The sequence below is a fragment of the Bombina bombina genome, chromosome 11 (genome assembly GCF_027579735.1).
Source record: "Bombina bombina isolate aBomBom1 chromosome 11, aBomBom1.pri, whole genome shotgun sequence".
In the NCBI taxonomy this organism is placed as follows: domain Eukaryota; kingdom Metazoa; phylum Chordata; class Amphibia; order Anura; family Bombinatoridae; genus Bombina; species Bombina bombina.
Window position 1 is genome coordinate 20,255,099 of NC_069509.1, and position 25,829 is coordinate 20,280,927.

General features: G+C 37.8%; 1 protein-coding gene across 1 annotated transcript in view; it reads left to right on the plus strand.

The window, feature by feature from the left end:
• Nucleotides 1–16,298: 16,298 nt before the first annotated feature.
• Nucleotides 16,299–25,829, plus strand: part of LOC128641603 (uncharacterized) — a 75,667-nt gene continuing 66,136 nt past the window's right edge. The window contains exon 1 of the mRNA XM_053694142.1: nucleotides 16,299–16,755. Within this exon, the coding sequence (XP_053550117.1) occupies nucleotides 16,299–16,755 (457 nt within the window). The remainder of the gene's footprint in view (nucleotides 16,756–25,829) is intronic.

The window sequence follows — 25,829 nt, forward strand, 5'->3', positions numbered from 1 at the left end:
ATGGAGATGACATCAGCACATAACACATGGGTGTGACCTACACAGCCAGAAACTGCACAGATCACAGGGATGGAGATGACATCAGCACATAACACATGGGTGTGACCTACACAGCCAGAAACTGCACAGATCACAGGGATGGAGATTACATCTGTATACATATTTAGTTTTATTGTGAGATTAAGCAAAACAGTCAATTGTTACTCTTTCCTTTTTTGTTACAGTTTAAACGTACAAAGTATCAGTTTCAAGTTTTTTGTCTTATAGTACAAATATATAGTACAAATATATAGTACAAATATATAGTACAAATATATAGTACAAATATATAGTACAAATATATAGTACAAATATATAGTACAAATATATAGTACAAATATATAGTACAAATATATAGTACAAATATATAGTACAAATATATAGTACAAATATATAGTACAAATATATAGTACAAATATATAGTACAAATATATAGTACAAATATATACACAATTGTCCCCCTCTGACTCTCTTTCTGTCTCTTTTTATCTTTATCACCCCCCCCCCCCCTCAAATGTTTTCTTTGTCACACAGAGTCACACATTTACCTTGTTCCGTGCAGAGGGTCCTGTGGCTGGAGAGACAGATGGTTAAGTGCCTGCAGTGGGTAGTTTAGTTTATGGGCTCTGATAAAGGGAGACGTAGGATTCTTTTTGTGTAGTCAGAATGAAAGTGAAACTAAGCTGCTGATTCCCAAAATAGGATTATTTTCCTAAAACGTAATTTATGCAGTAAATATTTTATATAGAGAATATTCTAGTACACGATTGTAGTGAAACCACTTGTACATGGTGTGGTAACTCATGGGCCTCCATTACATATGCAGCGTCACCCGCAAAAGCCGGTGACGCCAGATTTTACGCGATTTTGGTATTACATATACGGCTTAGCATACAAGTTACGCGAGTATATTTCACCTGTCGCCAGCAATTTTTACTCCCATAAGCTAACATGGGACCGTGTCGTAAATCGGTATCCAATATCCAGCGCAAGGACTTACGTGGCAAAAATGGAGAAATCTTACTCCATTTTTACCTCGCCATAAAAGACAGCCGTATCAAGCCTTGCACTGAGTATGGGAGCACTGTAACTCACAAAAATGCCTGCAAAAATAATCTATCACCTATCTATCTATCTATCTATCTATCTATCTGTCAACCGCAATCCCCCACCGCAATAACTAATAAAGTCTATTGACCCCTAAACCACCATAGCCATAGGTTAGGGGGGTTAGGTTAGGGGGTGTTAGGTGGGGTTAGCTTTATTGCGTTGTGGGCTATGGCGGTTTAGGGGTTAATAATTTAGTTATTACTTGTGGTGTGGGTTTGATGGCGGATATAGGGGTTAATAGTTTAAATAGGCATATTGCGTTGTGGGGGGTTGTCGGTCTAGGGGTTAATACATTTATTATTAGTAGTGAGAGGGGGGATTGCGGATATAAGGGTTGTACGTGTCGGGCTTATTTTGGGAGGCGTGTTAGACGGCTACGGGAGTTTTTAAATTTTCTTTACTTTTCTTAGGCGCCGGCAGTTTCTAAAGTGCCGTAAGTCACTGGCGACTCCAGAAATTTATATTTACGCTTATTTCTGGACATCGCTAGTTTATCAGACTTACGCCACTTAGCAAATGCCGCCGCAATATATGTAATACCCCGATGTGCGTGGTGAAATTACGGGCGGCGCAGGTTTCCATGCTTGTGCCGAAACCTGCGCCATATATGTGATCTCGCCCCTGGTGTGGTTTTACCCCCGAGTCTGCTTTTATCTATTTGATATATATATACAATTAAAAATATATATATAAGGAGTAGCAGATCTCAAAATGTGAAGCAATCAATTTAAATTTATTAATAAAACACACAGGGATAAATTACAAGTGGAGCGCAAATGTTTCCACCCGAGCGATAAGGGGTTAATCACGAGGGTTTGAACTCTTAGGGCTTCCTGCTCGTATTCACAGTAGAAAAAAAGGCAGACAAAGGCTTTAAAATAGTGATACATACATATACATGTTTATAGATGTATATGTTTATATATATATATATATATATATATATATACATACATGTATCTATGTGTGTGCATATGTATTTGTGTATTTATATGTGTATTTACAGACATATATATTTAAACACATAAATACATTACATATACAGGCATATATAGAAGTGTATTGGAGCCCTTTGCCATTAAGTAGATGATTTAACTATGTATTTACTGTAAATATTTCACTTTCCAATGTTCTGCACATAGCAGGATATGTTCTATGTATTTAGAAATAAATATTTAAATATATATATATATATATATATATATAGATAGATAGATAGATAGATAGATAGATAGATAGATAGATAGATAGATAGATAGATAAATCAATAAAATTATTTTCGCATTGGTAACAATGTATAGGGAGTTTTACTGGGGAAAAACATGCAGGGATACTTGCTCAGATGTGCTAGTTTCCTATGCGAAAATTATTTTATTGATTTACTTTTGAGACATGAAGGATTTTAATCTCAGAATTTTATTTCGACCATAATTTAATTTTGATTTAACCCTGAAATTAGCTTTACCTAAAAAGCAATTAGAAATCTATCTGCTACTGACAAGTTCTTAAAAGAACGAAACAGGCTGTCTAGTAGTGGTTTCTGTATTTGCTGCTATCACCCTATTAAGGGATCACTGTGTTAAAACAGTATTTGAAGCAAAAAATCTGAGATTTTGCATATCAAATTTGCATATCTTACCCAGAATCCTCTTGTGCATTGGTAACAATATATATGGAGTTTTACTGGGGAAAAGCAAGCAGGGATACTTGCTCAGATGTGCTAATTTCCTATGCAAAAATTATTTTATTGCTTTACTTTTGAGACATGGAGGATTTTATTCTCAGACTTTTATCTCCACAATAATTTTAATGAATTTTTATATACAGTATCTCACAAAAGTGAGTACACCCCTCACAATTTTTTAAATATTTTCATGTGACAGAACTGAAGAAATGACACTTTGCTACAATGTAAAGTAGTAAGTGTACAGCCTGTATAACAGTGTAAATTTGCTGTCCCTTCAAAATAACTCAACACACAGCCATTAATGTCTAAACTGTTGGCAACAAAAGTGAGTACACCCCTAAGTGGAAATGTCCAAAGTGTCAATATTTTGTGTGGCCACCATTATTTTCCAGCACTGCCTTAACCCTCTTGGGCATGGAGTTCACCAGAGCTTCACAGGTTTCCACTTTACCCTCAGCTTCTTTAGCAAGGCAGTGGTCATCTTGGAGATGTGTTTGGGGTCGTTATCATGTTGGAATACTGTGTGATAGGGCCGAAACGCATTGACCCACTGGTAAGAATTACTCCAAGGATATTACTCTTCTGTGGACATATTACACTATGTTTATATCTTTTCACAGGGACATTTTAGGACATTGAACTAGAAGCTGACCGTTGTCAGGGATTTGCCTAGGGATCATCACCATCAACATCTAAGGTTTCTTCTGTTACAAATTGATTTTATTCATTTGGATTACAAATTGGTTTTGTTCTCTTCTATGATCATCACTAACAATTGTTGAACATCACCCTGATTTTCACTATTTTTGATTAATTATTTATTATTTTTTTGTCTTGTTACAATTTCTTTTCACTCTTAAAAATTGTCCCTTTGCAATTGCAAAAGGAAGATGTACTGGATGGTGACAAGTTGCGTGTAACAATGTGTTCTTAGAAATTGGCTTCCTGTATAACTGACTTTCGATTCTGGTGTTGTTTACTCCTATAAGAGATACAGCTAAATAATTAATTTTCTTTTGATTAAATTCCAATCTCAGATTCACAAAATTATGATTCAGATACTGCATAAAAAGAAGGGCCTCCTCCCTGCTGTCTGTCCATATAAAGATCAGGTAATCTATACATCTCTTAAAGATTTTAATACATGACCCAAAGGGATTTCCACCTCCAAAGATGTGCACGTTCTCCCACCAACCTAAAAATAGGTTGGCATATGATGCAGCAAATTTTGCACCCATCGCCGTGCCACATATTTGGAGGTAGAAACTCCCTTCAAAGGAAAAGAAATTGTGTTTGAGCAGGTAACAAATGACCATCAGCACATATTCTCTTTGATCTTTTGTGAATATAGTGTTTCTCAAGAAACTGTCTATGGCTGTGATGCCGTATTCGTGGGGTATGGTGGAGTAAACCAAAACTACATCCACTGTGAGCCAACCATAATGGGGTTTCCATTCTATATCGTCTATCACTTTTAAAAGGTGCTTTGTATCTCACAAATAACTCCCTAGGTGGCTCACTAGTGGTTGTATCACTGAATCCACCCATTCAGAGAGAGGTTCTAGCAGGGAACCGATCCCAGATACTATCGGCCTACCCTTTATATTATCAAGGGATTTGTGTATTTTAGGTAAATGGTGGAAGAGGGGGTATTTTTGGGTATTTAACCGTCACGTAATCTGCTGTTTTTTGATCCAAAAAAACTTTTTCTACCCCCTCGTCCACCATTCACCTTACCTGTTGCTGATATATCTTAGTGGGATCACTTGAAAGTTTAGAATATGTGTTCCCATCTTCTAACTGTTTAAGTGCCTCTGCTACATAGTCTGTTTTTTTAATACAACTGTGTTACCCCCTTTGTCTGATTTTTTAAATAGCAGATCAGTTTTATTTTGAGGGCTGTTGTGACTGACTTAAGTTCGTTATTCTTGCCTTGTTTCTGTAATGTCACTTTTTTGTTTAAATCTGTGAGTTCCTGCTCTATTGTTTTATGAAAGAGCTCCAATACTGTTCCCCTACTTTGTATGGGGTAAAAGGATGATTTTGAGGTAAAGGTATGACTTATCTTACTGCCAAAAAGTGTGTCATCATTCTGGCTATTAGTATTCTGATGTTCTAGTTCCTGAAGGTCATTCATATTTCTCAGACAACACAAATCATCAAAGTCCAAATCAGATTATTTCCGTTCAGAAGTATCTACAGGGTTATTTCTCTCAGTGTTATCTGAGAGTACATGAACATCCCCCTGATCCATATACACAGAGGTGTCATTTGCAAAGTGTCATTTAAAGTAAGATTTCTTATAAACCTATTTTGATCTACTAGGGTGTCAAATAATTTAAAATCATTTTCTGGTACAAAGCCCAGCCCTAGGTTTAAGATTTTATATTCCTCTAGTGTAAGCTCTTCATCAGAAACATGTATTACATTCCTCACTAGATGAACCCTCTTACCCAGTGGAGTAGTAATATATTCAGGGATGAAATCTATTTTTGAGTTCTTAGTTGATATCTGGATTTCTCTGCTGGTTCTCTCTGTTCTCTTCTTTGACACCCCCCCCCCCGCTTCATTTCTTTGAAAAACCTGCTGCATAGAGTCTACCTCTTCTTCATTTACTCTTTCTTTAATTACATTTCCTGCCGTGTTAACCATATACTTACTGGCTGGGTTTTGATATCCTTTTCTACCATTACCCCTATAACAGGTTTTAAATGGGCCTGTTTTCGGACTGTTCTTTAAACTTCTCTTTACAGACAATCGTAGTTGTAACCTCTGCATGATTCTTAACCTGTCCTCTTTCTCTACCTCCTCTTGATCTAAGAATTGAGCCTCTATATGTCTTCTCTCTAGGAGCCAATTTCTAAGAACACATTGTCACACACAACTAGTAACCATCCAGTAGATGTCCCTTTTGCAATTGCAAAGGGACAATTTTTAAGAGTGAAAAGAAACTGTAGCAAGCCAGAGAAATATAGAAGTGAATGTGAACTACTCACTAAATAATTGAAAGAGAGGGGATACTCAAATAGAGTGATCAAGAGGGCGAGAACACAGGCTGACTTATGTACTAGGAAAAACTTGCTGATGGATACACAAAGATACCATTTCAGATGTGAACAAGACTACATTTGTAACAAATTATAGCAATCAATATTCAAGTGTGTGCAAGATAGTCAGAAAACATCTTCCCATTCTTTTGGCAGATAACAAACCATATGTGAAACAGGAATGCAGGCGAGGTGTTACGCTAGGGAATATCCTGTCACCTAATCAGCAACCACAAATTAATGCAGGTTCAGGAAGTTCATGGTTAACCCACAATGGAACATTTAGATGTGGCAACAATAGGTGTAAGGCTTGCGATTATATCCAAGTTACAAACAAATTTGCTTCTTACACCACAGGCAGAGAGTACACAACTTTAAAGTGTATTAATTGCTCTATGAGCTATGTGGTGTACCTAAGTACCTGTACGTGCTGAGGCCTTTTGGATCTTTTCCCTACAGACACGTATGCCAAAAGGCTTTAATTCCACGTTTGATTTGATAAATCATTGGGAATAGATGAGTAAATTATACATGTACCTAGGTGTAATACCTATCTACCACTAATATGTAAAGGTGTGGTAAAACAATAGTAATAGAGATGGAAAAACTTTACTGTACCCAGTGACAAGTTAAAGGATTACTTTCTGTTATAATTTTTAAGCTAAACAACTAACATATTAAAGTTAATAAACATTAATTAAAACCTACTGACCTATATTTTCTCCAAAACGAAGTTTCATAACGTTCTAAAAGTTATATCTTTTATTCGCCGATGATGTCACGTTATCCTGCCCACTATTTTCAGCACTGTGTGTTCAAAATACTTAAACCAATAACTTTGTGTTTAAAGCGCCATTTTGAAACCTAGGTATTGTAAACGGATTGGTACAGAGCAAAGGATACCCACGGAGTGGGTTTGGAAAACAATTAAATTTGCAGACAAGATTTCTGATATACGGTAGAGATATGTTAATGAAATGCTATTGATAAAAAGCGTATTTGGGGTAGTTAGTTAGTAACAGGCATAGAAAATATTTACTTACAGTGGCCCTTTAATTGTTAAGATTGTGAGAAATAACTTTTAAGGCGCAATATTGATTGTAGATAAAAGCCTTGGGGTATATTTCTTACATGCTTAAAATATGAATAGAGTAAATTCCTTCGTATTGCTAATAATATGATATTAAATGTATTAGCAATGTAATACATCACTATGATCTATAGGGGGAGCTCTTGTGTTACTGTTTTATATAAAAGCTTTAGCAGTTGACATAGTAATTGGAATGCTAGTATAATCATTATTCTTAGTAAGCATATCATTATTAAGCAATAAATGTATAATAACGGTGTCATTGGTATGCATAAAGTTCTAACTGAGAGAACATTTTTGTATTGATGTATAAATATGCCAGTTAGTTTATTCTGTAAGGCACATTATGTTATATTTCATATCTTTTACATTCCGGTTCCTTTATGTGTAATTCCACCATAATATGTTTAACATACTTATTTGGGGTCAGAATCTTTATAATATGTTTTGAGATAGGATGTATAAATATTAATAGGTATTATATAGACTCTGTCATTTGACTTTGGTGCTTGTATAGCTAAGGCTAATTTTAAATCTGAGGCAGATGAGTTAAGCAGATAAGCTGCGGACAAATATAAATGTAAACAAACACTAAAGTGTATGATTTTAGTAGAATTGTATTAAGACTGGGCTTAAATTGTAAAATTGTAAAATGTAAATGCTAAGTCGAAACAAGATGTATGATAACAATATGTTTGTACTTCCTCTTTAAGAGTAATGGTGATGATATCCCTTGTCTGACCGCAGGGATTTCGCTAATGAGGCTAACACCTGTAACTCACCTTTTTAAAGGAAGAAAGAGGCACAGTGATGTTAACTATGATTGCAGGAGATACCTGAAACGCGTCAGTGACATCATTCGGGCCGAGGTCGTAGCCTCAGTTTTTACTATGGCAGTAGCTTCTTACTTGGTAGTGGTATTTTGTGATTTTTTAACTGTTTTTTTGAATAAAGGGCCTTCTTTTATTTGCACCCGTTTGAGCCGGTCTGGGTAATTATTTGGTCAGTTCTCAACAGAAAGTCCAGTCCAGCTCCTCAGGCCACTGTGTCAGAAAGTGTCAGAAAGTCCAAAGAGGAGAGGCAGCAACATATGAAAATCAATATTTATTAGCACAAATACACAGCAACATTAAGGGAACAACTTCCCTTAGTCATGCAGAAAGAAACAGTGGTACAAAACATCCTTATATACCCTTATGCTATCAGGGGGCAGTAAAGGTGTATTTACCGTCTTTCTAGCCCAAATACAATTTAAGCAACAATCATAATTATTAAGAATGAATGACATATACCCCTAAACTGACTAACAGCTAACCATACATTAGAAAAGGCTAAACATAGAACATTTATGTTCACATCATAAAAATTACATCATAAATGTTAATCACTCATAAGAATAGAGAGAGTTCCCAGTCTCTGTTCATGTCATCAGGTCCCAGAGTGCCTAATTCATGTGTTACAAAAACTCTCGCTTTGTTTTTGTAAGAGATCTCTATTGCTCCCTCTCCTGGGCCTAGGTACATATTTCTTCACATACACTGTTACTTTATTTTGTAATGGGTTACATCCAACATTTCAGCCCACACTTGGGCCTTTCCCAAGGTGAATGATCCACTTCCAAACTCCTATTATATACACACCAATGATTAACTAACAATTGCCAGGGGATTTTCACCACACCTGTCTTCACACTTAACACCATATTCTCTGGAGTATATCGCCATTTACTGGACGGCTGAATATCAGCACACTTTGCCAACTCCAGTATTTTAAATTTAAGGTTGTTCAGTTGAAGGCATCATATGGCTATAATCACCTCTGCAATTCACAATATCATATTTATACTTATATATATTTATATCATATTCAACAGAAATAATAAATTTGCTTGAGACAGCAAATATTCCTATAGAAAACAAGTCAAGGACAGATAGGTGATTAGGCCCCTGGGGGTCACTGTGTCCAATTCCACTATCCATTGGTCCTCCCTCTGTAGCAACAATTACTTCCTATTTCCACCCCTTTTCAATTGTGGTACCTGTTCTATTGGGCAGCATCTTAGACTTGACACAGGATGTCTCTTTTCCAAAAAATGCTTCGCCACTGGTTGGTCAGTTTTGCCTGAGTCTATAGCCTGCCTTATGCTGGATCTATGTCCAGCCATTTGTTCTTTTAATGCACATTCCGTTTTTCCAACATACATTTCCCCACATTGACATTTGATAATGTATACTATGTATGGTGGTTTAACTGAATTGTTATACTCGGCTAGGCTGGCCGAGTTTCCTAATCACCAACTGACCATTGGGAGATGCTTACCCATATACTCTAAGCCAGGAGGTGCAATACATGCAACCAGCATTTGGAGCAAGGTACCTGGACGACAAGCACGCAGAGGACAAGCCACACAAGCTCAGATGACTAAGAACACTGTGGCTGGACATTGCAGTGATGCAGATCATGAATCACTGTGAAGATTGGTGAAGTCCACATCTTTCAGCCCCACTATAAGGGTCCCTTAGGCGAGGGTAAGCCCTCAGTAGGTCCCACCCCACAAGTGGGAGAGTAGATGGCTGTATAACACACGTTAACCATTGACTGGTCAAAAATGCTTGCATGAACTGTTTCCCTGCTACATAACAGATTGAAACTGCTCAGAATGCATGAACTGCTTTGCTTTTACTAACACATGAGAATGTTTGTTTGTTGAATTATTTTGCTTTTTTCTTGGAGGCATTAACTTCTTGCTTATATGGGTTGCTTTTGTTGAAAGAGACTCTCTATTGGAACTAGCTGCCCCAATATTGGATTACTCATATGAGCATACTAGTCCTTACTACTGATAGGACTGCTGGACTAAGGCTTACTAACCCCAATACTATTTCTTTCCATCACCTTAAGAGCTCTGATTTAAACGGCAGATAGTTCCCAATAGCCATTGGTAGATAGGTATCTTTTTATAATTTATAGGCACTATTTTTTCATCTGTTTTTTATTACATGTGTATGTACCGTTTATTTTATTAAACATTAATTCATGTATATAATTATCAAGCATCTAATATTTGTGGGAGAGGGGCTTGTTATCTCCGGAACAGCAACCAACACACACAGCGCCATAAGTCTTATATCCTTTTTTTTTTTTAATTGAAGGATTGTACTGGCATAGGGCATACTTGAATTCTCTTCTTGGTTTTCTATTTTCTTTTTTTCTTTTTGTATTAATAAATATATATATTATACACACTTAGGACCAGATTACGAGTGAAGCGCAAAATTGCACTATACTCCACTAGTAATACCAGCGCACGGAAATGTGTGCTGCTATTTGAAGTCCAGCACAATGCGATGCAACCTCACATTCACATTGCATGGAAGCTTTGCACTTAATAGCGCATGCTTTCATAGGCTCCAATGGGAGCCTCGTTCTCATGCCGTCAAGTACAGCATGAGAACCTAGTGCAGCAAAGGGGGTAAATCACGCAGCAATGGCAGCAAATATAAATATAAAAATATATATATGTGTATAAGCATATAGGCCTAGATTTGGAGTTCGGCGGTAGCCGTCAAAACCAGCGTTAGAGGCTCCTAACGCTGGTTTTGGCCGCCCGCTGGTATTTGGAGTCAGTGATTAAAGGGTCTAACGCTCACTTTTCAGCCACGACTTTTCCATACCGCAGATCCCCCTACGCCATTTGCGTATCCTATCTTTTCAATGGGATCTTCCTAACGCCGGTATTTAGAGTCGTTTCTGAAGTGAGCGTTAGAGCTCTAACGACAAAACTCCAGCCGCAGGAAAATAGCAGTAGTTAAGAGCTTTCTGGCTAACGCCGGTTCATAAAGCTCTTAACTACTGTACCCTAAAGTACACTAACACCCATAAACTACCTATGTACCCCTAAACCGAGCTCCCCCCACATCGCCGCCACTCGATTAAAATATTTTAACCCCTAATCTGCCGACCGCCACCTACGTTATACTTATGTACCCCTAATCTGCTGCCCCTAACCCCGCCGACCCCTGTATTACATTTATTAACCCCTAACCTGCCCCCCACAACGTCGCCGCCAGCTACTTAAAATAATTAACCCCTAATCTGCCGACCGCAAAGCGCCGCCACCTACGTTATCCCTATGTACCCCTAATCTGCTGCCCCTAACACCACCGACCCCTATATTATATTTATTAACCCCTAATCTGCCCCCCTCAACGTCGCCTCCACCTGCCTACACTTATTAACCCCTAATCTGCCGAGCGGACCGCACCGCTACTATAATAAAGTTATTAACCCCTAACCCGCCTCACTAACCCTATCATAAATAGTATTAACCCCTAATCTGCCCTCCCTAACATCGCCGACACCTACCTTCAATTATTAACCCCTAATCTGACGACCGGAGCTCATCGCTACTATAATAAATGGATTAACCCCTAAAGCTAAGTCTAACCCTAACCCTAACACCCCCCTAACTTAAATATAATTTACATCTAACGAAATAAATTAACTCTTATTAAATAAATGATTCCTATTTAAAGCTAAATACTTACCTGTAAAATAAATCCTAATATAGCTACAATATAAATTATAATTATATTATAGCTATTTTAGGATTAATATTTATTTTACAGGCAACTTTGTAATTATTTTAACCAGGTACAATAGCTATTAAATAGTTAAGAACTATTTAATAGTTACCTAGTTAAAATAATAACAAATTTACCTGTAAAATAAATCCTAACCTAAGATATAATTAAACCTAACACTACCCTATCAATAAATTAATTAAATAAACTACCTACAATTACCTACAATTAACCTAACACTACACTATCAATAAATTAATTAAACACAATTCCTACAAATAAATACAATTAAATAAACTAGCTAAAGTACAAAAAATAAAAAAGAACTAAGTTACAAAAAATAAAAAAATATTTACAAACATAAGAAAAATATTACAACAATTTTAAACTAATTACACCTACTCTAAGCCCCCTAATAAAATAACAAAGCCCCCCAAAATAAAAAATTCCCTACCCTATTCTAAATTAAAAAAGTTACAAGCTCTTTTACCTTACCAGCCCTGAACAGGGCCCTTTGCGGGGCATGCCCCAAGAATTTCAGCTCTTTTGCCTGTAAAAAAAAACATACAATACCCCCCCCCCCCAACATTACAACCCACCACCCACATACCCCTAATCTAACCCAAACCCCCCTTAAAGAAACCTAACACTAAGCCCCTGAAGATCTTCCTACCTTGTCTTCACCATCCAGGTATCACCGATCCGTCCTGGCTCCAACATCTTCATCCAACCCAAGCGGGGGTTGGCGATCCATCATCCGGTGGCTGAAGAGGTCCAGAAGAGGCTCCAAAGTCTTCCTCCTATCCGGCAAGAAGAGGACATCCAGACCGGCAAACATCTTCTCCAAGCGGCATCTTCGATCTTCTTCCATCCGGTGCGGAGCGGGTCCATCTTGAAGCAGGCGACGCGGATCCATCCTCTTCTTCCGTTGTCTCCCGACGAATGACGGTTCCTTTAAGGGACGTCATCCAAGATGGCGTCCCTCGAATTCCGATTGGCTGATAGGATTCTATCAGCCAATCGGAATTAAGGTAGGAATTTTCTGATTGGCTGATGGAATCTGCCAATCAGAATCAAGTTCAATCCGATTGGCTGATCCAATCAGCCAATCAGATTGAGCTCGCATTCTATTGGCTGATCGGAACAGCCAATAGAATGCGAGCTCAATCTGATTGGCTGATTGGATCAGCCAATCGGATTGAACTTGATTCTGATTGGCTGATTCCATCAGCCAATCAGAAAATTCCTACCTTAATTCCGATTGGCTGATAGAATCCTATCAGCCAATCGGAATTCGAGGGACGCCATCTTGGATGACGTCCCTTAAAGGAACCGTCATTCGTCGGGAGACAACGGAAGAAGAGGATGGATCCGCGTCGCCTGCTTCAAGATGGACCCGCTCCGCACCGGATGGAAGAAGATCGAAGATGCCGCTTGGAGAAGATGTTTGCCGGTCTGGATGTCCTCTTCTTGCCGGATAGGAGGAAGACTTTGGAGCCTCTTCTGGACCTCTTCAGCCACCGGATGATGGATCGCCAACCCCCGCTTGGGTTGGATGAAGATGTTGGAGCCAGGACGGATCGGTGATACCTGGATGGTGAAGACAAGGTAGGAAGATCTTCAGGGGCTTAGTGTTAGGTTTCTTTAAGGGGGGTTTGGGTTAGATTAGGGGTATGTGGGTGGTGGGTTGTAATGTTGGGGGGGGGGTATTGTATGTTTTTTTTTACAGGCAAAAGAGCTGAAATTCTTGGGGCATGCCCCGCAAAGGGCCCTGTTCAGGGCTGGTAAGGTAAAAGAGCTTGTAACTTTTTAAATTTAGAATAGGGTAGGGAATTTTTTATTTTGGGGGGCTTTGTTATTTTATTAGGGGGCTTAGAGTAGGTGTAATTAGTTTAAAATTGTTGTAAGATTTTCCTTATGTTTGTAAATATTTTTTTATTTTTTGTAACTTAGTTCTTTTTTATTTTTTGTACTTTAGTTAGTTTATTTAATTGTATTTATTTGTAGGAATTGTGTTTAATTAATTTATTGATAGTGTAGTGTTAGGTTAATTGTAGGTAATTGTAGGTAGTTTATTTAATTAATGTATTGATAGGGTAGTGTTAGGTTTAATTATATCTTAGGTTAGGATTTATTTTACAGGTAAATTTGTTATTATTTTAACTAGGTAACTATTAAATAGTTCTTAACTATTTAATAGCTATTGTACCTGGTTAAAATAATTACAAAGTTGCCTGTAAAATAAATATTAATCCTAAAATAGCTATAATATAATTATAATTTATATTGTAGCTATATTAGGATTTATTTTACAGGTAAGTATTTAGCTTTAAATAGGAATAAGTTATTTAATAAGAGTTAATTTATTTCGTTAGATGTAAATTATATTTAAGTTAGGGGGGTGTTAGTGTTAGGGTTAGACTTAGCTTTAGGGGTTAATACATTTATTAGAATAGCGGTGAGGTCCGCTCGGCAGATTAGGGGTTAATAATTGAAGGTAGGTGTCGGCGATGTTAGGGAGGGCAGATTAGGGGTTAATACTATTTATGATAGGGTTAGTGAGGCGGATTAGGGGTTAATAACTTTATTATAGTAGCGCTCAGGTCCGCTCGGCAGATTAGGGGTTAATAAGTGTAGGCAGGTGTCGGCGACGTTGAGGGGGGCAGATTAGGGGTTAATAAATATAATATAGGGGTCGGCGATGTTAGGGCAGCAGATTAGGGGTACATAGGGATAACGTAGGTTGCGGCGGTTTACGGAGCGGCAGATTAGGGGTTAAAAAAAATATGCAGGGGTCAGCGATAGCGGGGGCGGCAGAATAGGGGTTAATAAGTGTAAGGTTAGGGGTGTTTAGACTCGGGGTACATGTTAGAGTGTTAGGTGCAGACGTAGGAAGTGTTTCCCCATAGGAAACAATGGGGCTGCGTTAGGAGCTGAACGCTGCTTTTTTGCAGGTGTTAGGTTTTTTTTCAGCTCAAACAGCCCCATTGTTTCCTATGGGGGAATCGTGCATGAGCACGTTTTTGAGGCTGGCCGCGTCCGTAAGCAACTCTGGTATCGAGAGTTGCATTTGCGGTAAAAATGCTCTACGCTCCTTTTTTGGAGCCTAACGCAGCATTTGTTTGAACTCTCGATACCAGAGTTAAATTTATGGTGCGGCCAGAAAAAAACCCGTGGAGCGTTAACAGCCCTTCTACCGCCAAACTCCAAATCTAGGCCATAGATTGTAAGTTTCCATGGCAATAGGGCCCCCAATTCCCCTTGTATTTGTTTGATACATTGTGTCTTAATATTGGTGTATCATCGTTGTTCTTTTATCTCTGTACCCATGGACAGCGCAGTGGAATTTTTTATCGCTTTATTAATAAATAATAAAAATAATTTCTAGAGAACACACAGTTCCCGTAGACCACTATGAAAAGGCACTTTTCAGTGCTGTTTTTTTCTAACACACCACACCCGCCAACTTTAACCCCTAGAAACTGCTTTTGTGCCAGTCTGCCAGAATACAGTTTAGGGCATTTATTTTTCTGTAATAATAGGACCTCTCCTACCTCAAAATAATCAGAAATGTTCTATTGTGTAAGGACCTACCCCTCCTGTGATGTACATATGACAAGCAAATAATCCACAGTGTTTTTGTTTGTGCACGTGCCTGAATAGTAATAATCATAATAAAAGATAAACCATGGGAAAAGTGGCAACTGGAATTCAAAGTAATGACCACATAAAATTGTTAATATGAGGAAGCGTACAAGATAATGGTACAATTTACACCAGTGGCGTTTTAAGGTTTTGTGCTACCCGAGGCACCCAGACTTCTGCTGCCCCCCCCCCCCCGACAAGTTTTAGGTCTTTTTGGGCCATAATATTTTTTGGTGAGGGTGTAACATGACTTTTTTTTTCTCAGGACATTTCCAAAGTAAATGTTCATGTTCAAATGCACATGCATTTATATGGTGAGTGTGTGTTTATGGTGTGTGCGTATGTAGTGCAGTGTGTAGTGCAGTGTGCATGTGTAGTGTAGTGTGTGTATGTAGTGTAGTGTGCGTGTGTAGTGCAGTGTGCGTGTGTAGTGCAGTGTGCATGTGTAGTGCAGTGTGCGTATGTAGTGTAGTGTGCATGTGTAGTTCAGTGTGCATGTGTAGTGCAGTGTGCGTATGTAGTGTAGTGTGCATGTGTAGTGCAGTGTGCGTATGTAGTGTAGTGTGCATGTGTAGTGCAGTGTGCGTGTGTAGTGCAGTGTGCATGTATAGTGCAGTGTGTGTATGTAGTGTAGTGTGCGTGTGTAGTGCAGTGTGCGTGTGTAGTGCAGTGTGCATGTGTAGTGCAGTGTGCGTATGTAGTGTAGTGTGCATGTGTAGTGCAGTGTGCATGTGTAGTGCAGTGTGCATGTGTAGTGCAGTGTGCGTGTGTAGCGCAATGTGTAGTGAGTGTGCTTGTAGTGCTGCCCCCTAAAATCTGCCTCCCTAGGCAAGTGCCTTGTTTGCTTAGGCCTAAATACGCACCTGATTTACACTAATGTTTTTTAATCAAGATTTTAAAATATTTTGTTTTAAATTGATGGTTATAAAATTGTTATATCTAAGTATTTATTTTTTTAATGTAAACAGCTCTACGGATATGAAGCAGAAATGTGGTTTTAGTAGGAGCTTTTTAATATGTAGAAGAGGAAGTCAGCAGACAGGCTCACATAGACAGTTGTCATTGTCCCTTAACAGTGCTGTTATTCATTTGATAACATGCTGTCTTTTTTCATTAGAGTTTTCTACAACATTTTATATTATTTCATTACTTCTACGGCTTTTGCATACTCAGTTATTGCATTTCTCTGTTACTTTGTGTATCAGTCCCAAACAAACAAAACAACAGATACTCCTAATGATGTTGAATCCCTTATAAATTACATCAATAATTTCAGCATTGACCAGTGCAAACCTCATGGCAACCATGGCTATAAGCGAGTGCTCCTGCAGCTGTTTGGTTACAGCGGACATGGCAAGTCGTCCTTTATCAACACCTGTAAGTACGTCCTGCATGGGGGAAAGTATCACGTTTATGCCGATGCTGCTAGTTCAGATGGAGGGAGCACCAAGTGCAGAATATCGTACCCACTCACAAGAAATATCACCATGGTTGATAACAGAGGGTGTCCAGTGATGAGCAATCAAGAGACGGGGGAAATCTATGCTCAGCTTGGTAAGTGAAACATAGAAAGTTACTTGTAAAATATTCAGTTATCATTTATAAATTATTGCGTGCTTAATGGCCAAAAGCTCTCTGCGTTGGTAAGACCATTTAAGAAGTCTGAGGTACCTCAAATCATTTTTGAAAGACACATTTTAGTTTGAGAGCTGTTTAGGTCACTATGCAAGTTCTGGACACATAATAATACAATGCTTTTAAAAAAAATAAAGATTATGCGTAATTTCTCTTGATACCAGCAAGACTCACGCCCTACATCTTAAACTAAGATATGTTTGAAACTGTAATCAATATTTTATCATTTTAAACTTTTGTTTTATTTAAGTCACATGTATAAAATTTTTTTTTTATATAGTATGTCACAAGGTCAATAGTGATCCAATAATGCTTATAATCTAAAATAAAATTTGCTGGATGTGTAGATGATACAAACCTTTCATCTATATAATAGAATTAGATACATTTCACAAGAAACACTTTTTATAGTATTATTAATTACATTTACTTGTAAAATGTTTAATTTACTGAAACACAAGAATTATTGGCTTCAAATAAAACCAAGATTTTAAATGTTATGAACTTATCCATTACGCTGCAAAAATAATGCACTGGTATCTTTTACTTTTCTGTGCTATAACCTTTAAGTTAGTTTCAAGTTTGCCTTACACTACATTTTTGAGATTTTTTTCTATTTTTTTCTTTATAAGGTACTTTAATTTTATCAAGACACTTTTTTGCAGAAATAATAAAACATACAGGGCTAGATTACAAGTGAGGTGCAAACGTTTTTGTGCAAGAGATATTGGGGGCTAGTTATCAAGCCGTCTACTTTTCTGGCTTCGCCGGCCCAATACGTCCGCCTAAGCTCGCCTACCTTCGCCGCCGCGGACCTGAAAAAATATGCCTAAGTTATCAAACAAGGCTGTCAAAAAGCCGCGGGGCGATTAGCAGCGGACTGTGACAGTTATCACTCATCCGATCTCGCTGCCCTTCGGCTTTTTCCCAGCTTTATTGCTAGCCTGTCACTAAGCACTCACACTAAACTGCACTGTTCTACCCCCTATACCGGCGCCCCCGGAGCCCCCCGCAACTAAATAAAGTTACTAACCCCTAAACCGCCGCTCCTAGACACCGCCGCAACTCTTATAAATGTATTAACCCCTAAACCGCCGCTCCTAGACCCTGCCGCAACTCTTATAAATGTATTAACCCCTAAACCGCCGCTCCCGGACACCGCTGCCACCTACATTATACCTAGTAACCCCTATCCTGTCCCCCCTATACCGTCGCCCTCTATTATAAAATTATTAACCCCTATCCTGCTGATCCCGCACCTCTCCGCAACTAAATAAATAGTTTAACCCCTAAACCGCCGCTCCATGAACCCGCCGCAACCTATAATAAATTTATTAACCCCTATCCTGCCCCCCACTACGCCGCCGCCACTGTAATAAAATGATTAACCCCTAAACCTAAGTCTAACCCTAACCATAACGCCCCCCTAACTTAAATATTAATTAAATAAATCTAAATAAATTAACTCTTATTAACTAAATGAATCCTATTTAAAACTAAATACTTACCTTTAAAATAAACCCTAATATAGCTACAATATAAATAATAATTATATTCTAGCTATCTTAGGATTTATTTTTATTTTACAGGTACCTTTCAATTTATTTTAACCATGTACAATAACTATTAAATAGTTATTAACTATTTAATAGCTTACCTAGCTAAAATAAAGAGAAATGTACCTGTGAAATAAATCCTAACCTAAGTTACAATTACACCTAACACTACACTATACTTTAATAAATTATTCCTATTTAAAAATAAATACTTACCTGTAAAATAAACCCTAAGATAGCTACAATGTAATTAATAATTATATTATAGCTATTTTAGGATTTATATTTATTTTACAGGTAACTTTGTATTTATTTTAGCTAGTTAGAATAGTTATTAAATAGTTATTAACTATTTAATAACTACCTAGCTAAAAGAAATACAAAATTACCTGTAAAATAAATCCTAACTTAAGTTACAATTAAACCTAATACTACACTATCATTAAATTAACTAAATAAACTACCTACAAAGAACTACAATGAAATACAATTACATAAACTAACTAAAGTACAAAAAATAAAAAATTAAGTTACAAACATGTTAAAAATATTACAACAATTTTAAGCTACTTACACCTAATCTAAGCCCCCTAATAAAATAACAAACCCCCCCAAAATAAAAAAAATCCCTACCCTATTCTAAATTACATACATTTCAAAGCTCTTTTACCTTACCAGCCCTTAAAAGGGCCATTTGTGGGGGCATGCCCCAAAAAGTTCAGCTCTTTTGCCTGTAAAATAAAAATACAACCCCCCCCCCCCAACATTAAAACCCACCACCCACATACCCCTAATCTAACCCAAACCCCCCTTACAAAACCTAACACTAATCCCCTGAAGATCATCCTACCTTGAGTCGTCTTCACTCAGCCGAGCCACCGATGGAACTGAAGAGGACATCCGGAGCGGAAGAAGTTAATCCTCCAAGCGGCGCTGAAGAAATCTTCCATCCGATGAAGTCATCATCCAGGCGGCGCTGAAGAAGTCTTCGATCCGGCCGATGTCATCTTCAAAGAGGCACTGAAGAGGTCTTCTATCCGGGCGAAGTCATCTTTCAAGCCGGGTCTTGAATCTTCCTTCCGCCGACGCGGAACCACCTTCTTCACCGACGGACTACGACGAATGACGGCTCCTTTAAGGGACGTCATCCAAGATGGCGTCCCCTCAATTCCGATTGGCTGATAGGATTCTATCAGCCAATCGGAATTAAGGTAGGAAAATCTGATTGGCTGATGGAATCAGCCAATCAGATTCAAGTTCAATCCGATTGGCTGATCCAATCAGCCAATCAGATTGAGCTCGCATTCTATTGGCTGATCGGAACAGCCAATAGAATGCGAGCTCAATCTGATTGGCTGATTCCATCAGCCAATCAGATTTTCCTACCTTAATTCCGATTGGCTGATAGAATCCTATCAGCCAATCGGAATTGAGGGGACGCCATCTTGGATGACGTCCCTTAAAGGAGCCGTCATTCGTCGTAGTCCGTCTGTGAAGAAGGTGGTTCCGCGTCGGCGGAAGGAAGATTCAAGACCCGGCTTGGAAGATGACTTCGCCCGGATAGAAGACCTCTTCAGCGCCTCTTTGAAGATGACATCGGCCGGATCGAAGACTTCTTCAGCGCCGCCTGGATGATGACTTCATCGGATGGAAGATTTCTTCAGCGCCGCTTGGAGGATTAACTTCTTCCGCTCCGGATGTCCTCTTCAGTTCCATCGGTGGCTCGGCTGAGTGAAGACGACTCAAGGTAGGATGATCTTCAGGGGATTAGTGTTAGGTTTTTGTAAGGGGGGTTTGGGTTAGATTAGGGGTATGTGGGTGGTGGGTTTTAATGTTGGGGGGGGTTGTATTTTTATTTTACAGGCAAAAGAGCTGAACTTTTTGGGGCATGCCCCCACAAATGGCCCTTTTAAGGGCTGGTAAGGTAAAAGAGCTTTGAAATTTATGTAATTTAGAATAGGGTAGGGATTTTTTTTATTTTGGGGGGGTTTGTTATTTTATTAGGAAGCTTAGATTAGGTGTAAGTAGCTTAAAATTGTTGTAATATTTTTAACATGTTTGTAACTTAATTTTTTATTTTTTGTAACTTAGCTTTTTTTATTTTTTGTACTTTAGTTAGTTTATGTAATTGTATTTCATTGTAGTTCTTTGTAGGTAGTTTATTTAGTTAATTTAATTATAGTGTAGTATTAGGTTTAATTGTAACTTAAGTTAGGATTTATTTTACAGGTAATTTTGTATTTCTTTTAGCTAGGTAGTTATTAAATAGTTAATAACTATTTAATAACTATTCTAACTAGCTAAAATAAATACAAAGTTACCTGTAAAATAAATATAAATCCTAAGATAGCTATAATATAATTATTAATTACATTGTAGCTATCTTAGGGTTTATTTTACAGGTAAGTATTTAGTTTTAAATAGGAATAATTTATTAAAGTATAGTGTAGTGTTAGGTGTAATTGTAACTTAGGTTAGGATTTATTTCACAGGTACATTTCTCTTTATTTTAGCTAGGTAAGCTATTAAATAGTTAATAACTATTTAATAGCTATTGTACATGGTTAAAATAAATTGAAAGGTACCTGTAAAATAAAAATAAATCCTAAGATAGCTAGAATATAATTATTATTTATATTGTAGCTATATTAGGGTTTATTTTAAAGGTAAGTATTTAGTTTTAAATAGGATTCATTTAGTTAATAAGAGTTAATTTATTTAGATTTATTTAATTAATATTTAAGTTAGGGGGCGTTAGGGTTAGGGTTAGGTTTAGGGGTTAATCATTTTATTACAGTGGCGGCGGCGTAGTGGGGGGCAGGATAGGGGTTAATAAATTTATTATAGGTGGCGACGGTGTAGGGGGGCAGATTAGGGGTTAATAAATGTATTATAGGTGGCGACGGTGTAGGGGGGGCAGGATAGGGGTTAATACATTTAATATAGGTTGCGGCGGGTTTAGGGAGCGGCGGGTTAGGGGTTAATACATTTATTATAGTTGCGGTGGGCTCCGGGAGCGGCGGTTTAGGGGTTAATATGTATAGAGTAGCTTGCGGTGGGCTCCGGGAGCGGCGGTTTAGGGGGTAATAACTTTATTTATTTGCGGCGGTGTAGGGGGGGTCAGATTAGTGGTGTTTAGACTCGGGGTACATGTTAGGGTGTTAGGTGTAGACAGCTCCCATAGAAATCAATGGGATGTCTGTCAGCAGCGAACTTGTACTTTCGCTATGGTCAGACTCCCATTGATTCCTATGGGATCCGCTGCCTCCAGGCTGGCGCTTTGAAAACCAGGTACGCTGGGCCGTAAAAGTGCCGAGCGTACCTGCTAGTTTTTTGATAGCTAGCAAAAGTAGTGAGAATGTGCCGCACTTGTGTGCGGAACATCTGGAGTGACGTAAGAATCGATCTGTGTCGGACTGAGTCCGGCGGATCGAAGCTTACGTCACAAAATTCTACTTTTGCCGGTCTCGAGCCTTTGATAACTAAGGCATATCAGCCTCGCCACAAATACGCTGCGGAATTCCAGCGTATTTGAGGTTGACGGCTTGATAACTACCCCCCATTGTGTGTTCGCCATTTATTTTAATTGTGCTTATATTAAATTTCTTATCACGATCTCTGAGCTGCGATTAACTGTTTTCCAAAATTAAAAAGTTACTCAAAACACTTCAAAAAGACTTTACAAAGTACAGTTACACTCATAATACCACTGTCTTATAAAAATGATGTAAATAAAATATTGCCCAATAAAGTTATAAGGGGCCAAAGATATGAGATTGTGGGTGAGAAAAAAAAACCTGCCAAAATACTTTAATCTACTTTTTTTTTAAATAATTTTTATTGAGGTTCGGTTCACGGCATATAGACAGATCTTTGTCATTGTAAGATACATAATAAAATATTATTACAATTCATTGGAACAACAGAAAAAGAGAATATATAATACAAATTTATGTGACATATCGTGAAAATATAGAAATGTATATCACTCTCCTATCAAAGCTGTAAACCTCCTAGCTAATATCTGAGGTCACTCATGGACCTCCCAGTTATATAAAAAGTACAAGCAACAGGAGGTAGTCTCCATCAAAAGAAGACCACTCTTGGGTCTCATATGGTGAACCTCATTGTATTTATATAGTATAGGTAGTAAACTCTTTAACCAGAATATTATCGGCCCAAACTAATAGAACACAACAAAATATCTACTAGGATCTTTTGGGCCCCACACTAACTACAGTTCAACTTATGATAGCCATGTGCATCCAGATGATCGGAGCCAGCCTGGTATAGCATAAATGATAGATAATAAAGAGAGTAATTTATATAGAATCACATCAAGCCCTATGTAAACATATGAGGGCATGTGCCCAACATTATCTTGTCTGTACATTTTTATGTATCTAGCAGTGACTCCTATTATCGCCCCTTTCACAAAAATAATGTCTCTAAAAGCTAGAAGTATATAATTTAACATAAGTAGCTTTCCCTTATTGTCTGTGTCTTATTAACCCCTATCCTGCCGCTCCCGGACCCCGCCGCAACTAAATAAAGTGTTTAACCCCTAAACTGCCGCTCCCGGAGCCCACTGCCACCTACATTATATTTATTAAACCCTAATTTGCCCCCCCTACACCGCCGCCACTATATTAAATGTATTAACCCCTAAACCTAAGTCTAACCCTAACCCTCCCTAACTTAAATAGAATTTAAATAAATATAAGTAAATATTCCTATAATTAACTAAATAATTCCTATTTAAAACTAAATACTTACCTACAAAATAAACCCTAAGCTAGCTACAATATAACTAATAATTACATTGTAGCTAGTTTAGGATTTATTTTTATTTTACAGGCAACTTTGTATTTATTTTAACTAGGTAGAATAGTTATTAAGTATTTATTAACTATTTAATAACTACCTAACTAAAATAAATACAAATATACCTGTAAAATAAAACCTAACCTAAGTTACAATTACACCTAACACTACACTATAATTAAATAACTTAAATACAATTAATTACAATTAAATACAATTATCTAAAGTACGGAAAAAAAAACCCCACTAAATTACAGAAAATAATAAAATAATTACAAGTTTTTTAAACTAATTACACCTAATCCCCCTAATAAAATAAAAAAGCCCCCCAAAATAATAAAAAGCCCTATCCTACACTAAATTACAAATAGCCCTTAAAAGGGCTTTTTGCGGGGCATTGCCCCAAAGTAATCAGCTCTTTTACTGGTAAAAAACAGTACAATACCCCGCCAACATTAAAACCCACCACCCACACACCCAACCCTACTCTAAAACCCACCCAATACCCCCTTAAAAAACCTAACACTAACCCCTTGAAGATCACCCTACCTTGAGAAGTCTTCACCCAATCGGGCCGAAGTCCTCAACGAAGTCGGGCGAAGTGGTCCTCCAGACGGGCAGAAGTCTTCATCGAAGCCAGGCAGAAGAGGTCCTCCAGACGGGCAGAAGTCTTCATCCAGACGGCATCTTTTATCTTCATCCATCCGGCGCGGAGCAGGTCCATCTTCAAGACATCCGACGCGGAGCATCCTTCCTGGCCGACAACTAACGACGAATGAAGGTTCCTTTAAATGAAGTCATCCAAGATGGCGTCCCTTCAATTCCGATTGGCTGATAGAATTCTATCAGCCAATCGGAATTAAGGTAGGAAAAATCCTATTGGCTGATCCAATCATCGAATTTTATAATTTTGGGGGGCTTTTTTATTTTATTAGGGGGATTAGATTAGGTGTAATTAGTTTAAAAAACTTGTAATTATTTTTATTATTTTCTGTAATTTAGTGTTTTATTTTTCCGTACTTTAGATAATTTTATTTAATTCTAATTAATTGTATTTAATTTATTTAATTATAGTGTGGTGTTAGGTGCAATTGTAACTTAGGTTAGGTTTTATTGTACAGGTACTTTTGTATTTATTTTAGCTAGTTAGTTATTAAATAGTTAATAACTATTTAATAACTATTCTACCTAGTTAAAATAAATACAAAGTTGCCAGTAAAATAAAAATAAATCCTAAGCTAGCTACAATGTAACTATTAGTTATATTGTAGCTATCTTAGGGTTTATTTTAAAGGTAAGTGTTTAGTTTTAATTAGGAATAATTTAGTTAATGATAGGAATATTTATTTATATTTATTTAAATTCTATTTAAGTTAGTGGGTGTTAGGGTTAAGGTTAGACTTAGGTTTAGGGGTTAATACATTTAATATAGTGGCGGCGGTGTAGGGGGGGCAGATTAAGGGTTAATACATATAATGTAGGTGGGGGCAGATTAGGGGTTAAACACTTTATTTAATGCGGCAGGGTCCCTGAGCGGCGGTTTAGGGGTTAATAAATGTATTATAGTGGCGGTGGGCTCTGGGAGCGGAGGTTTAGGGGTTAATAAGGTAAAGTAGGTGGCGGCGGTGTAAGGGGGCAGATTAAGGGTTAATAAGATAATGTAGGTGGAGGTGGTGTAGGGGGGGCAGATTAGGTGTTATTAAGATAATGTAGGTGGCGGCGGTGTAGGGGGGCAGATTAGGAGTGTTTAGAATCGGGGTACATGTTAGGGTGTTAGGTGTAGACATTACCATAGGAATCAATGGGATATCGGGCAGTAGCGAACATAAGCTTTTGCTGATTTCTGACTCCCTTTGATTCCTATGGCATCTGCGACGTCCAGGGCGGCGGATTGAAAACCAGTTACGCTGGGCCAGAAAAGTGCCGAGCGTACCTGCTAGTTATTTGATAAATAGCAAAAGTAGTCAGATTGTCCCGAACTTGTATTCGGAACATCTGTAGTGACGTAAGCATCGATCTGTGTTGGACTGAGTCCGGCGGATCGTATGTTATGTCACTAAATTCTACTTTTGCCGGTCTGTAGCCTTTGATAACTAAGGCAAATCAGGCTCGCCACAAATACGCTGCAGAATTCCAGCGTATTTGCGGTTGACAGCTTGATAAATAGAGGCCTATGTCTCAGCAAGATGATGATAGTCAGCTTCAAATTTTTAGAAAGCTGGGGATATAAGTTAGGGAGGCGTAAGTGTAATAAGTAATATGGACAGTGTATAATAGGGGTTTTATGTTGAATGTCTCTCAAACTTATAGGTTACCCTGAGAATCTATGGGGCTTATAAAACATATACTAGGTTGATGATATATTGTAAGAAAAAAGGGCTCCAAATAGGCACATCCTTGTAGACTTATAATTGTACAAAGTGAGATACAGAAGATCTAGTAACTTTAGAGTATTTCAATATGAGTAGCTGTATTAAAGGCCAGATACTATGGTAGAAGAAGCATTAGTAGGCTTGTGTTTATATCAGTAAACCTTGAAATACAATCTAACCGGTTAAACGGGTGAAGGGAAGCATAGTCACATACCACTAAATAAAGAGGTCAGGTCAGTGA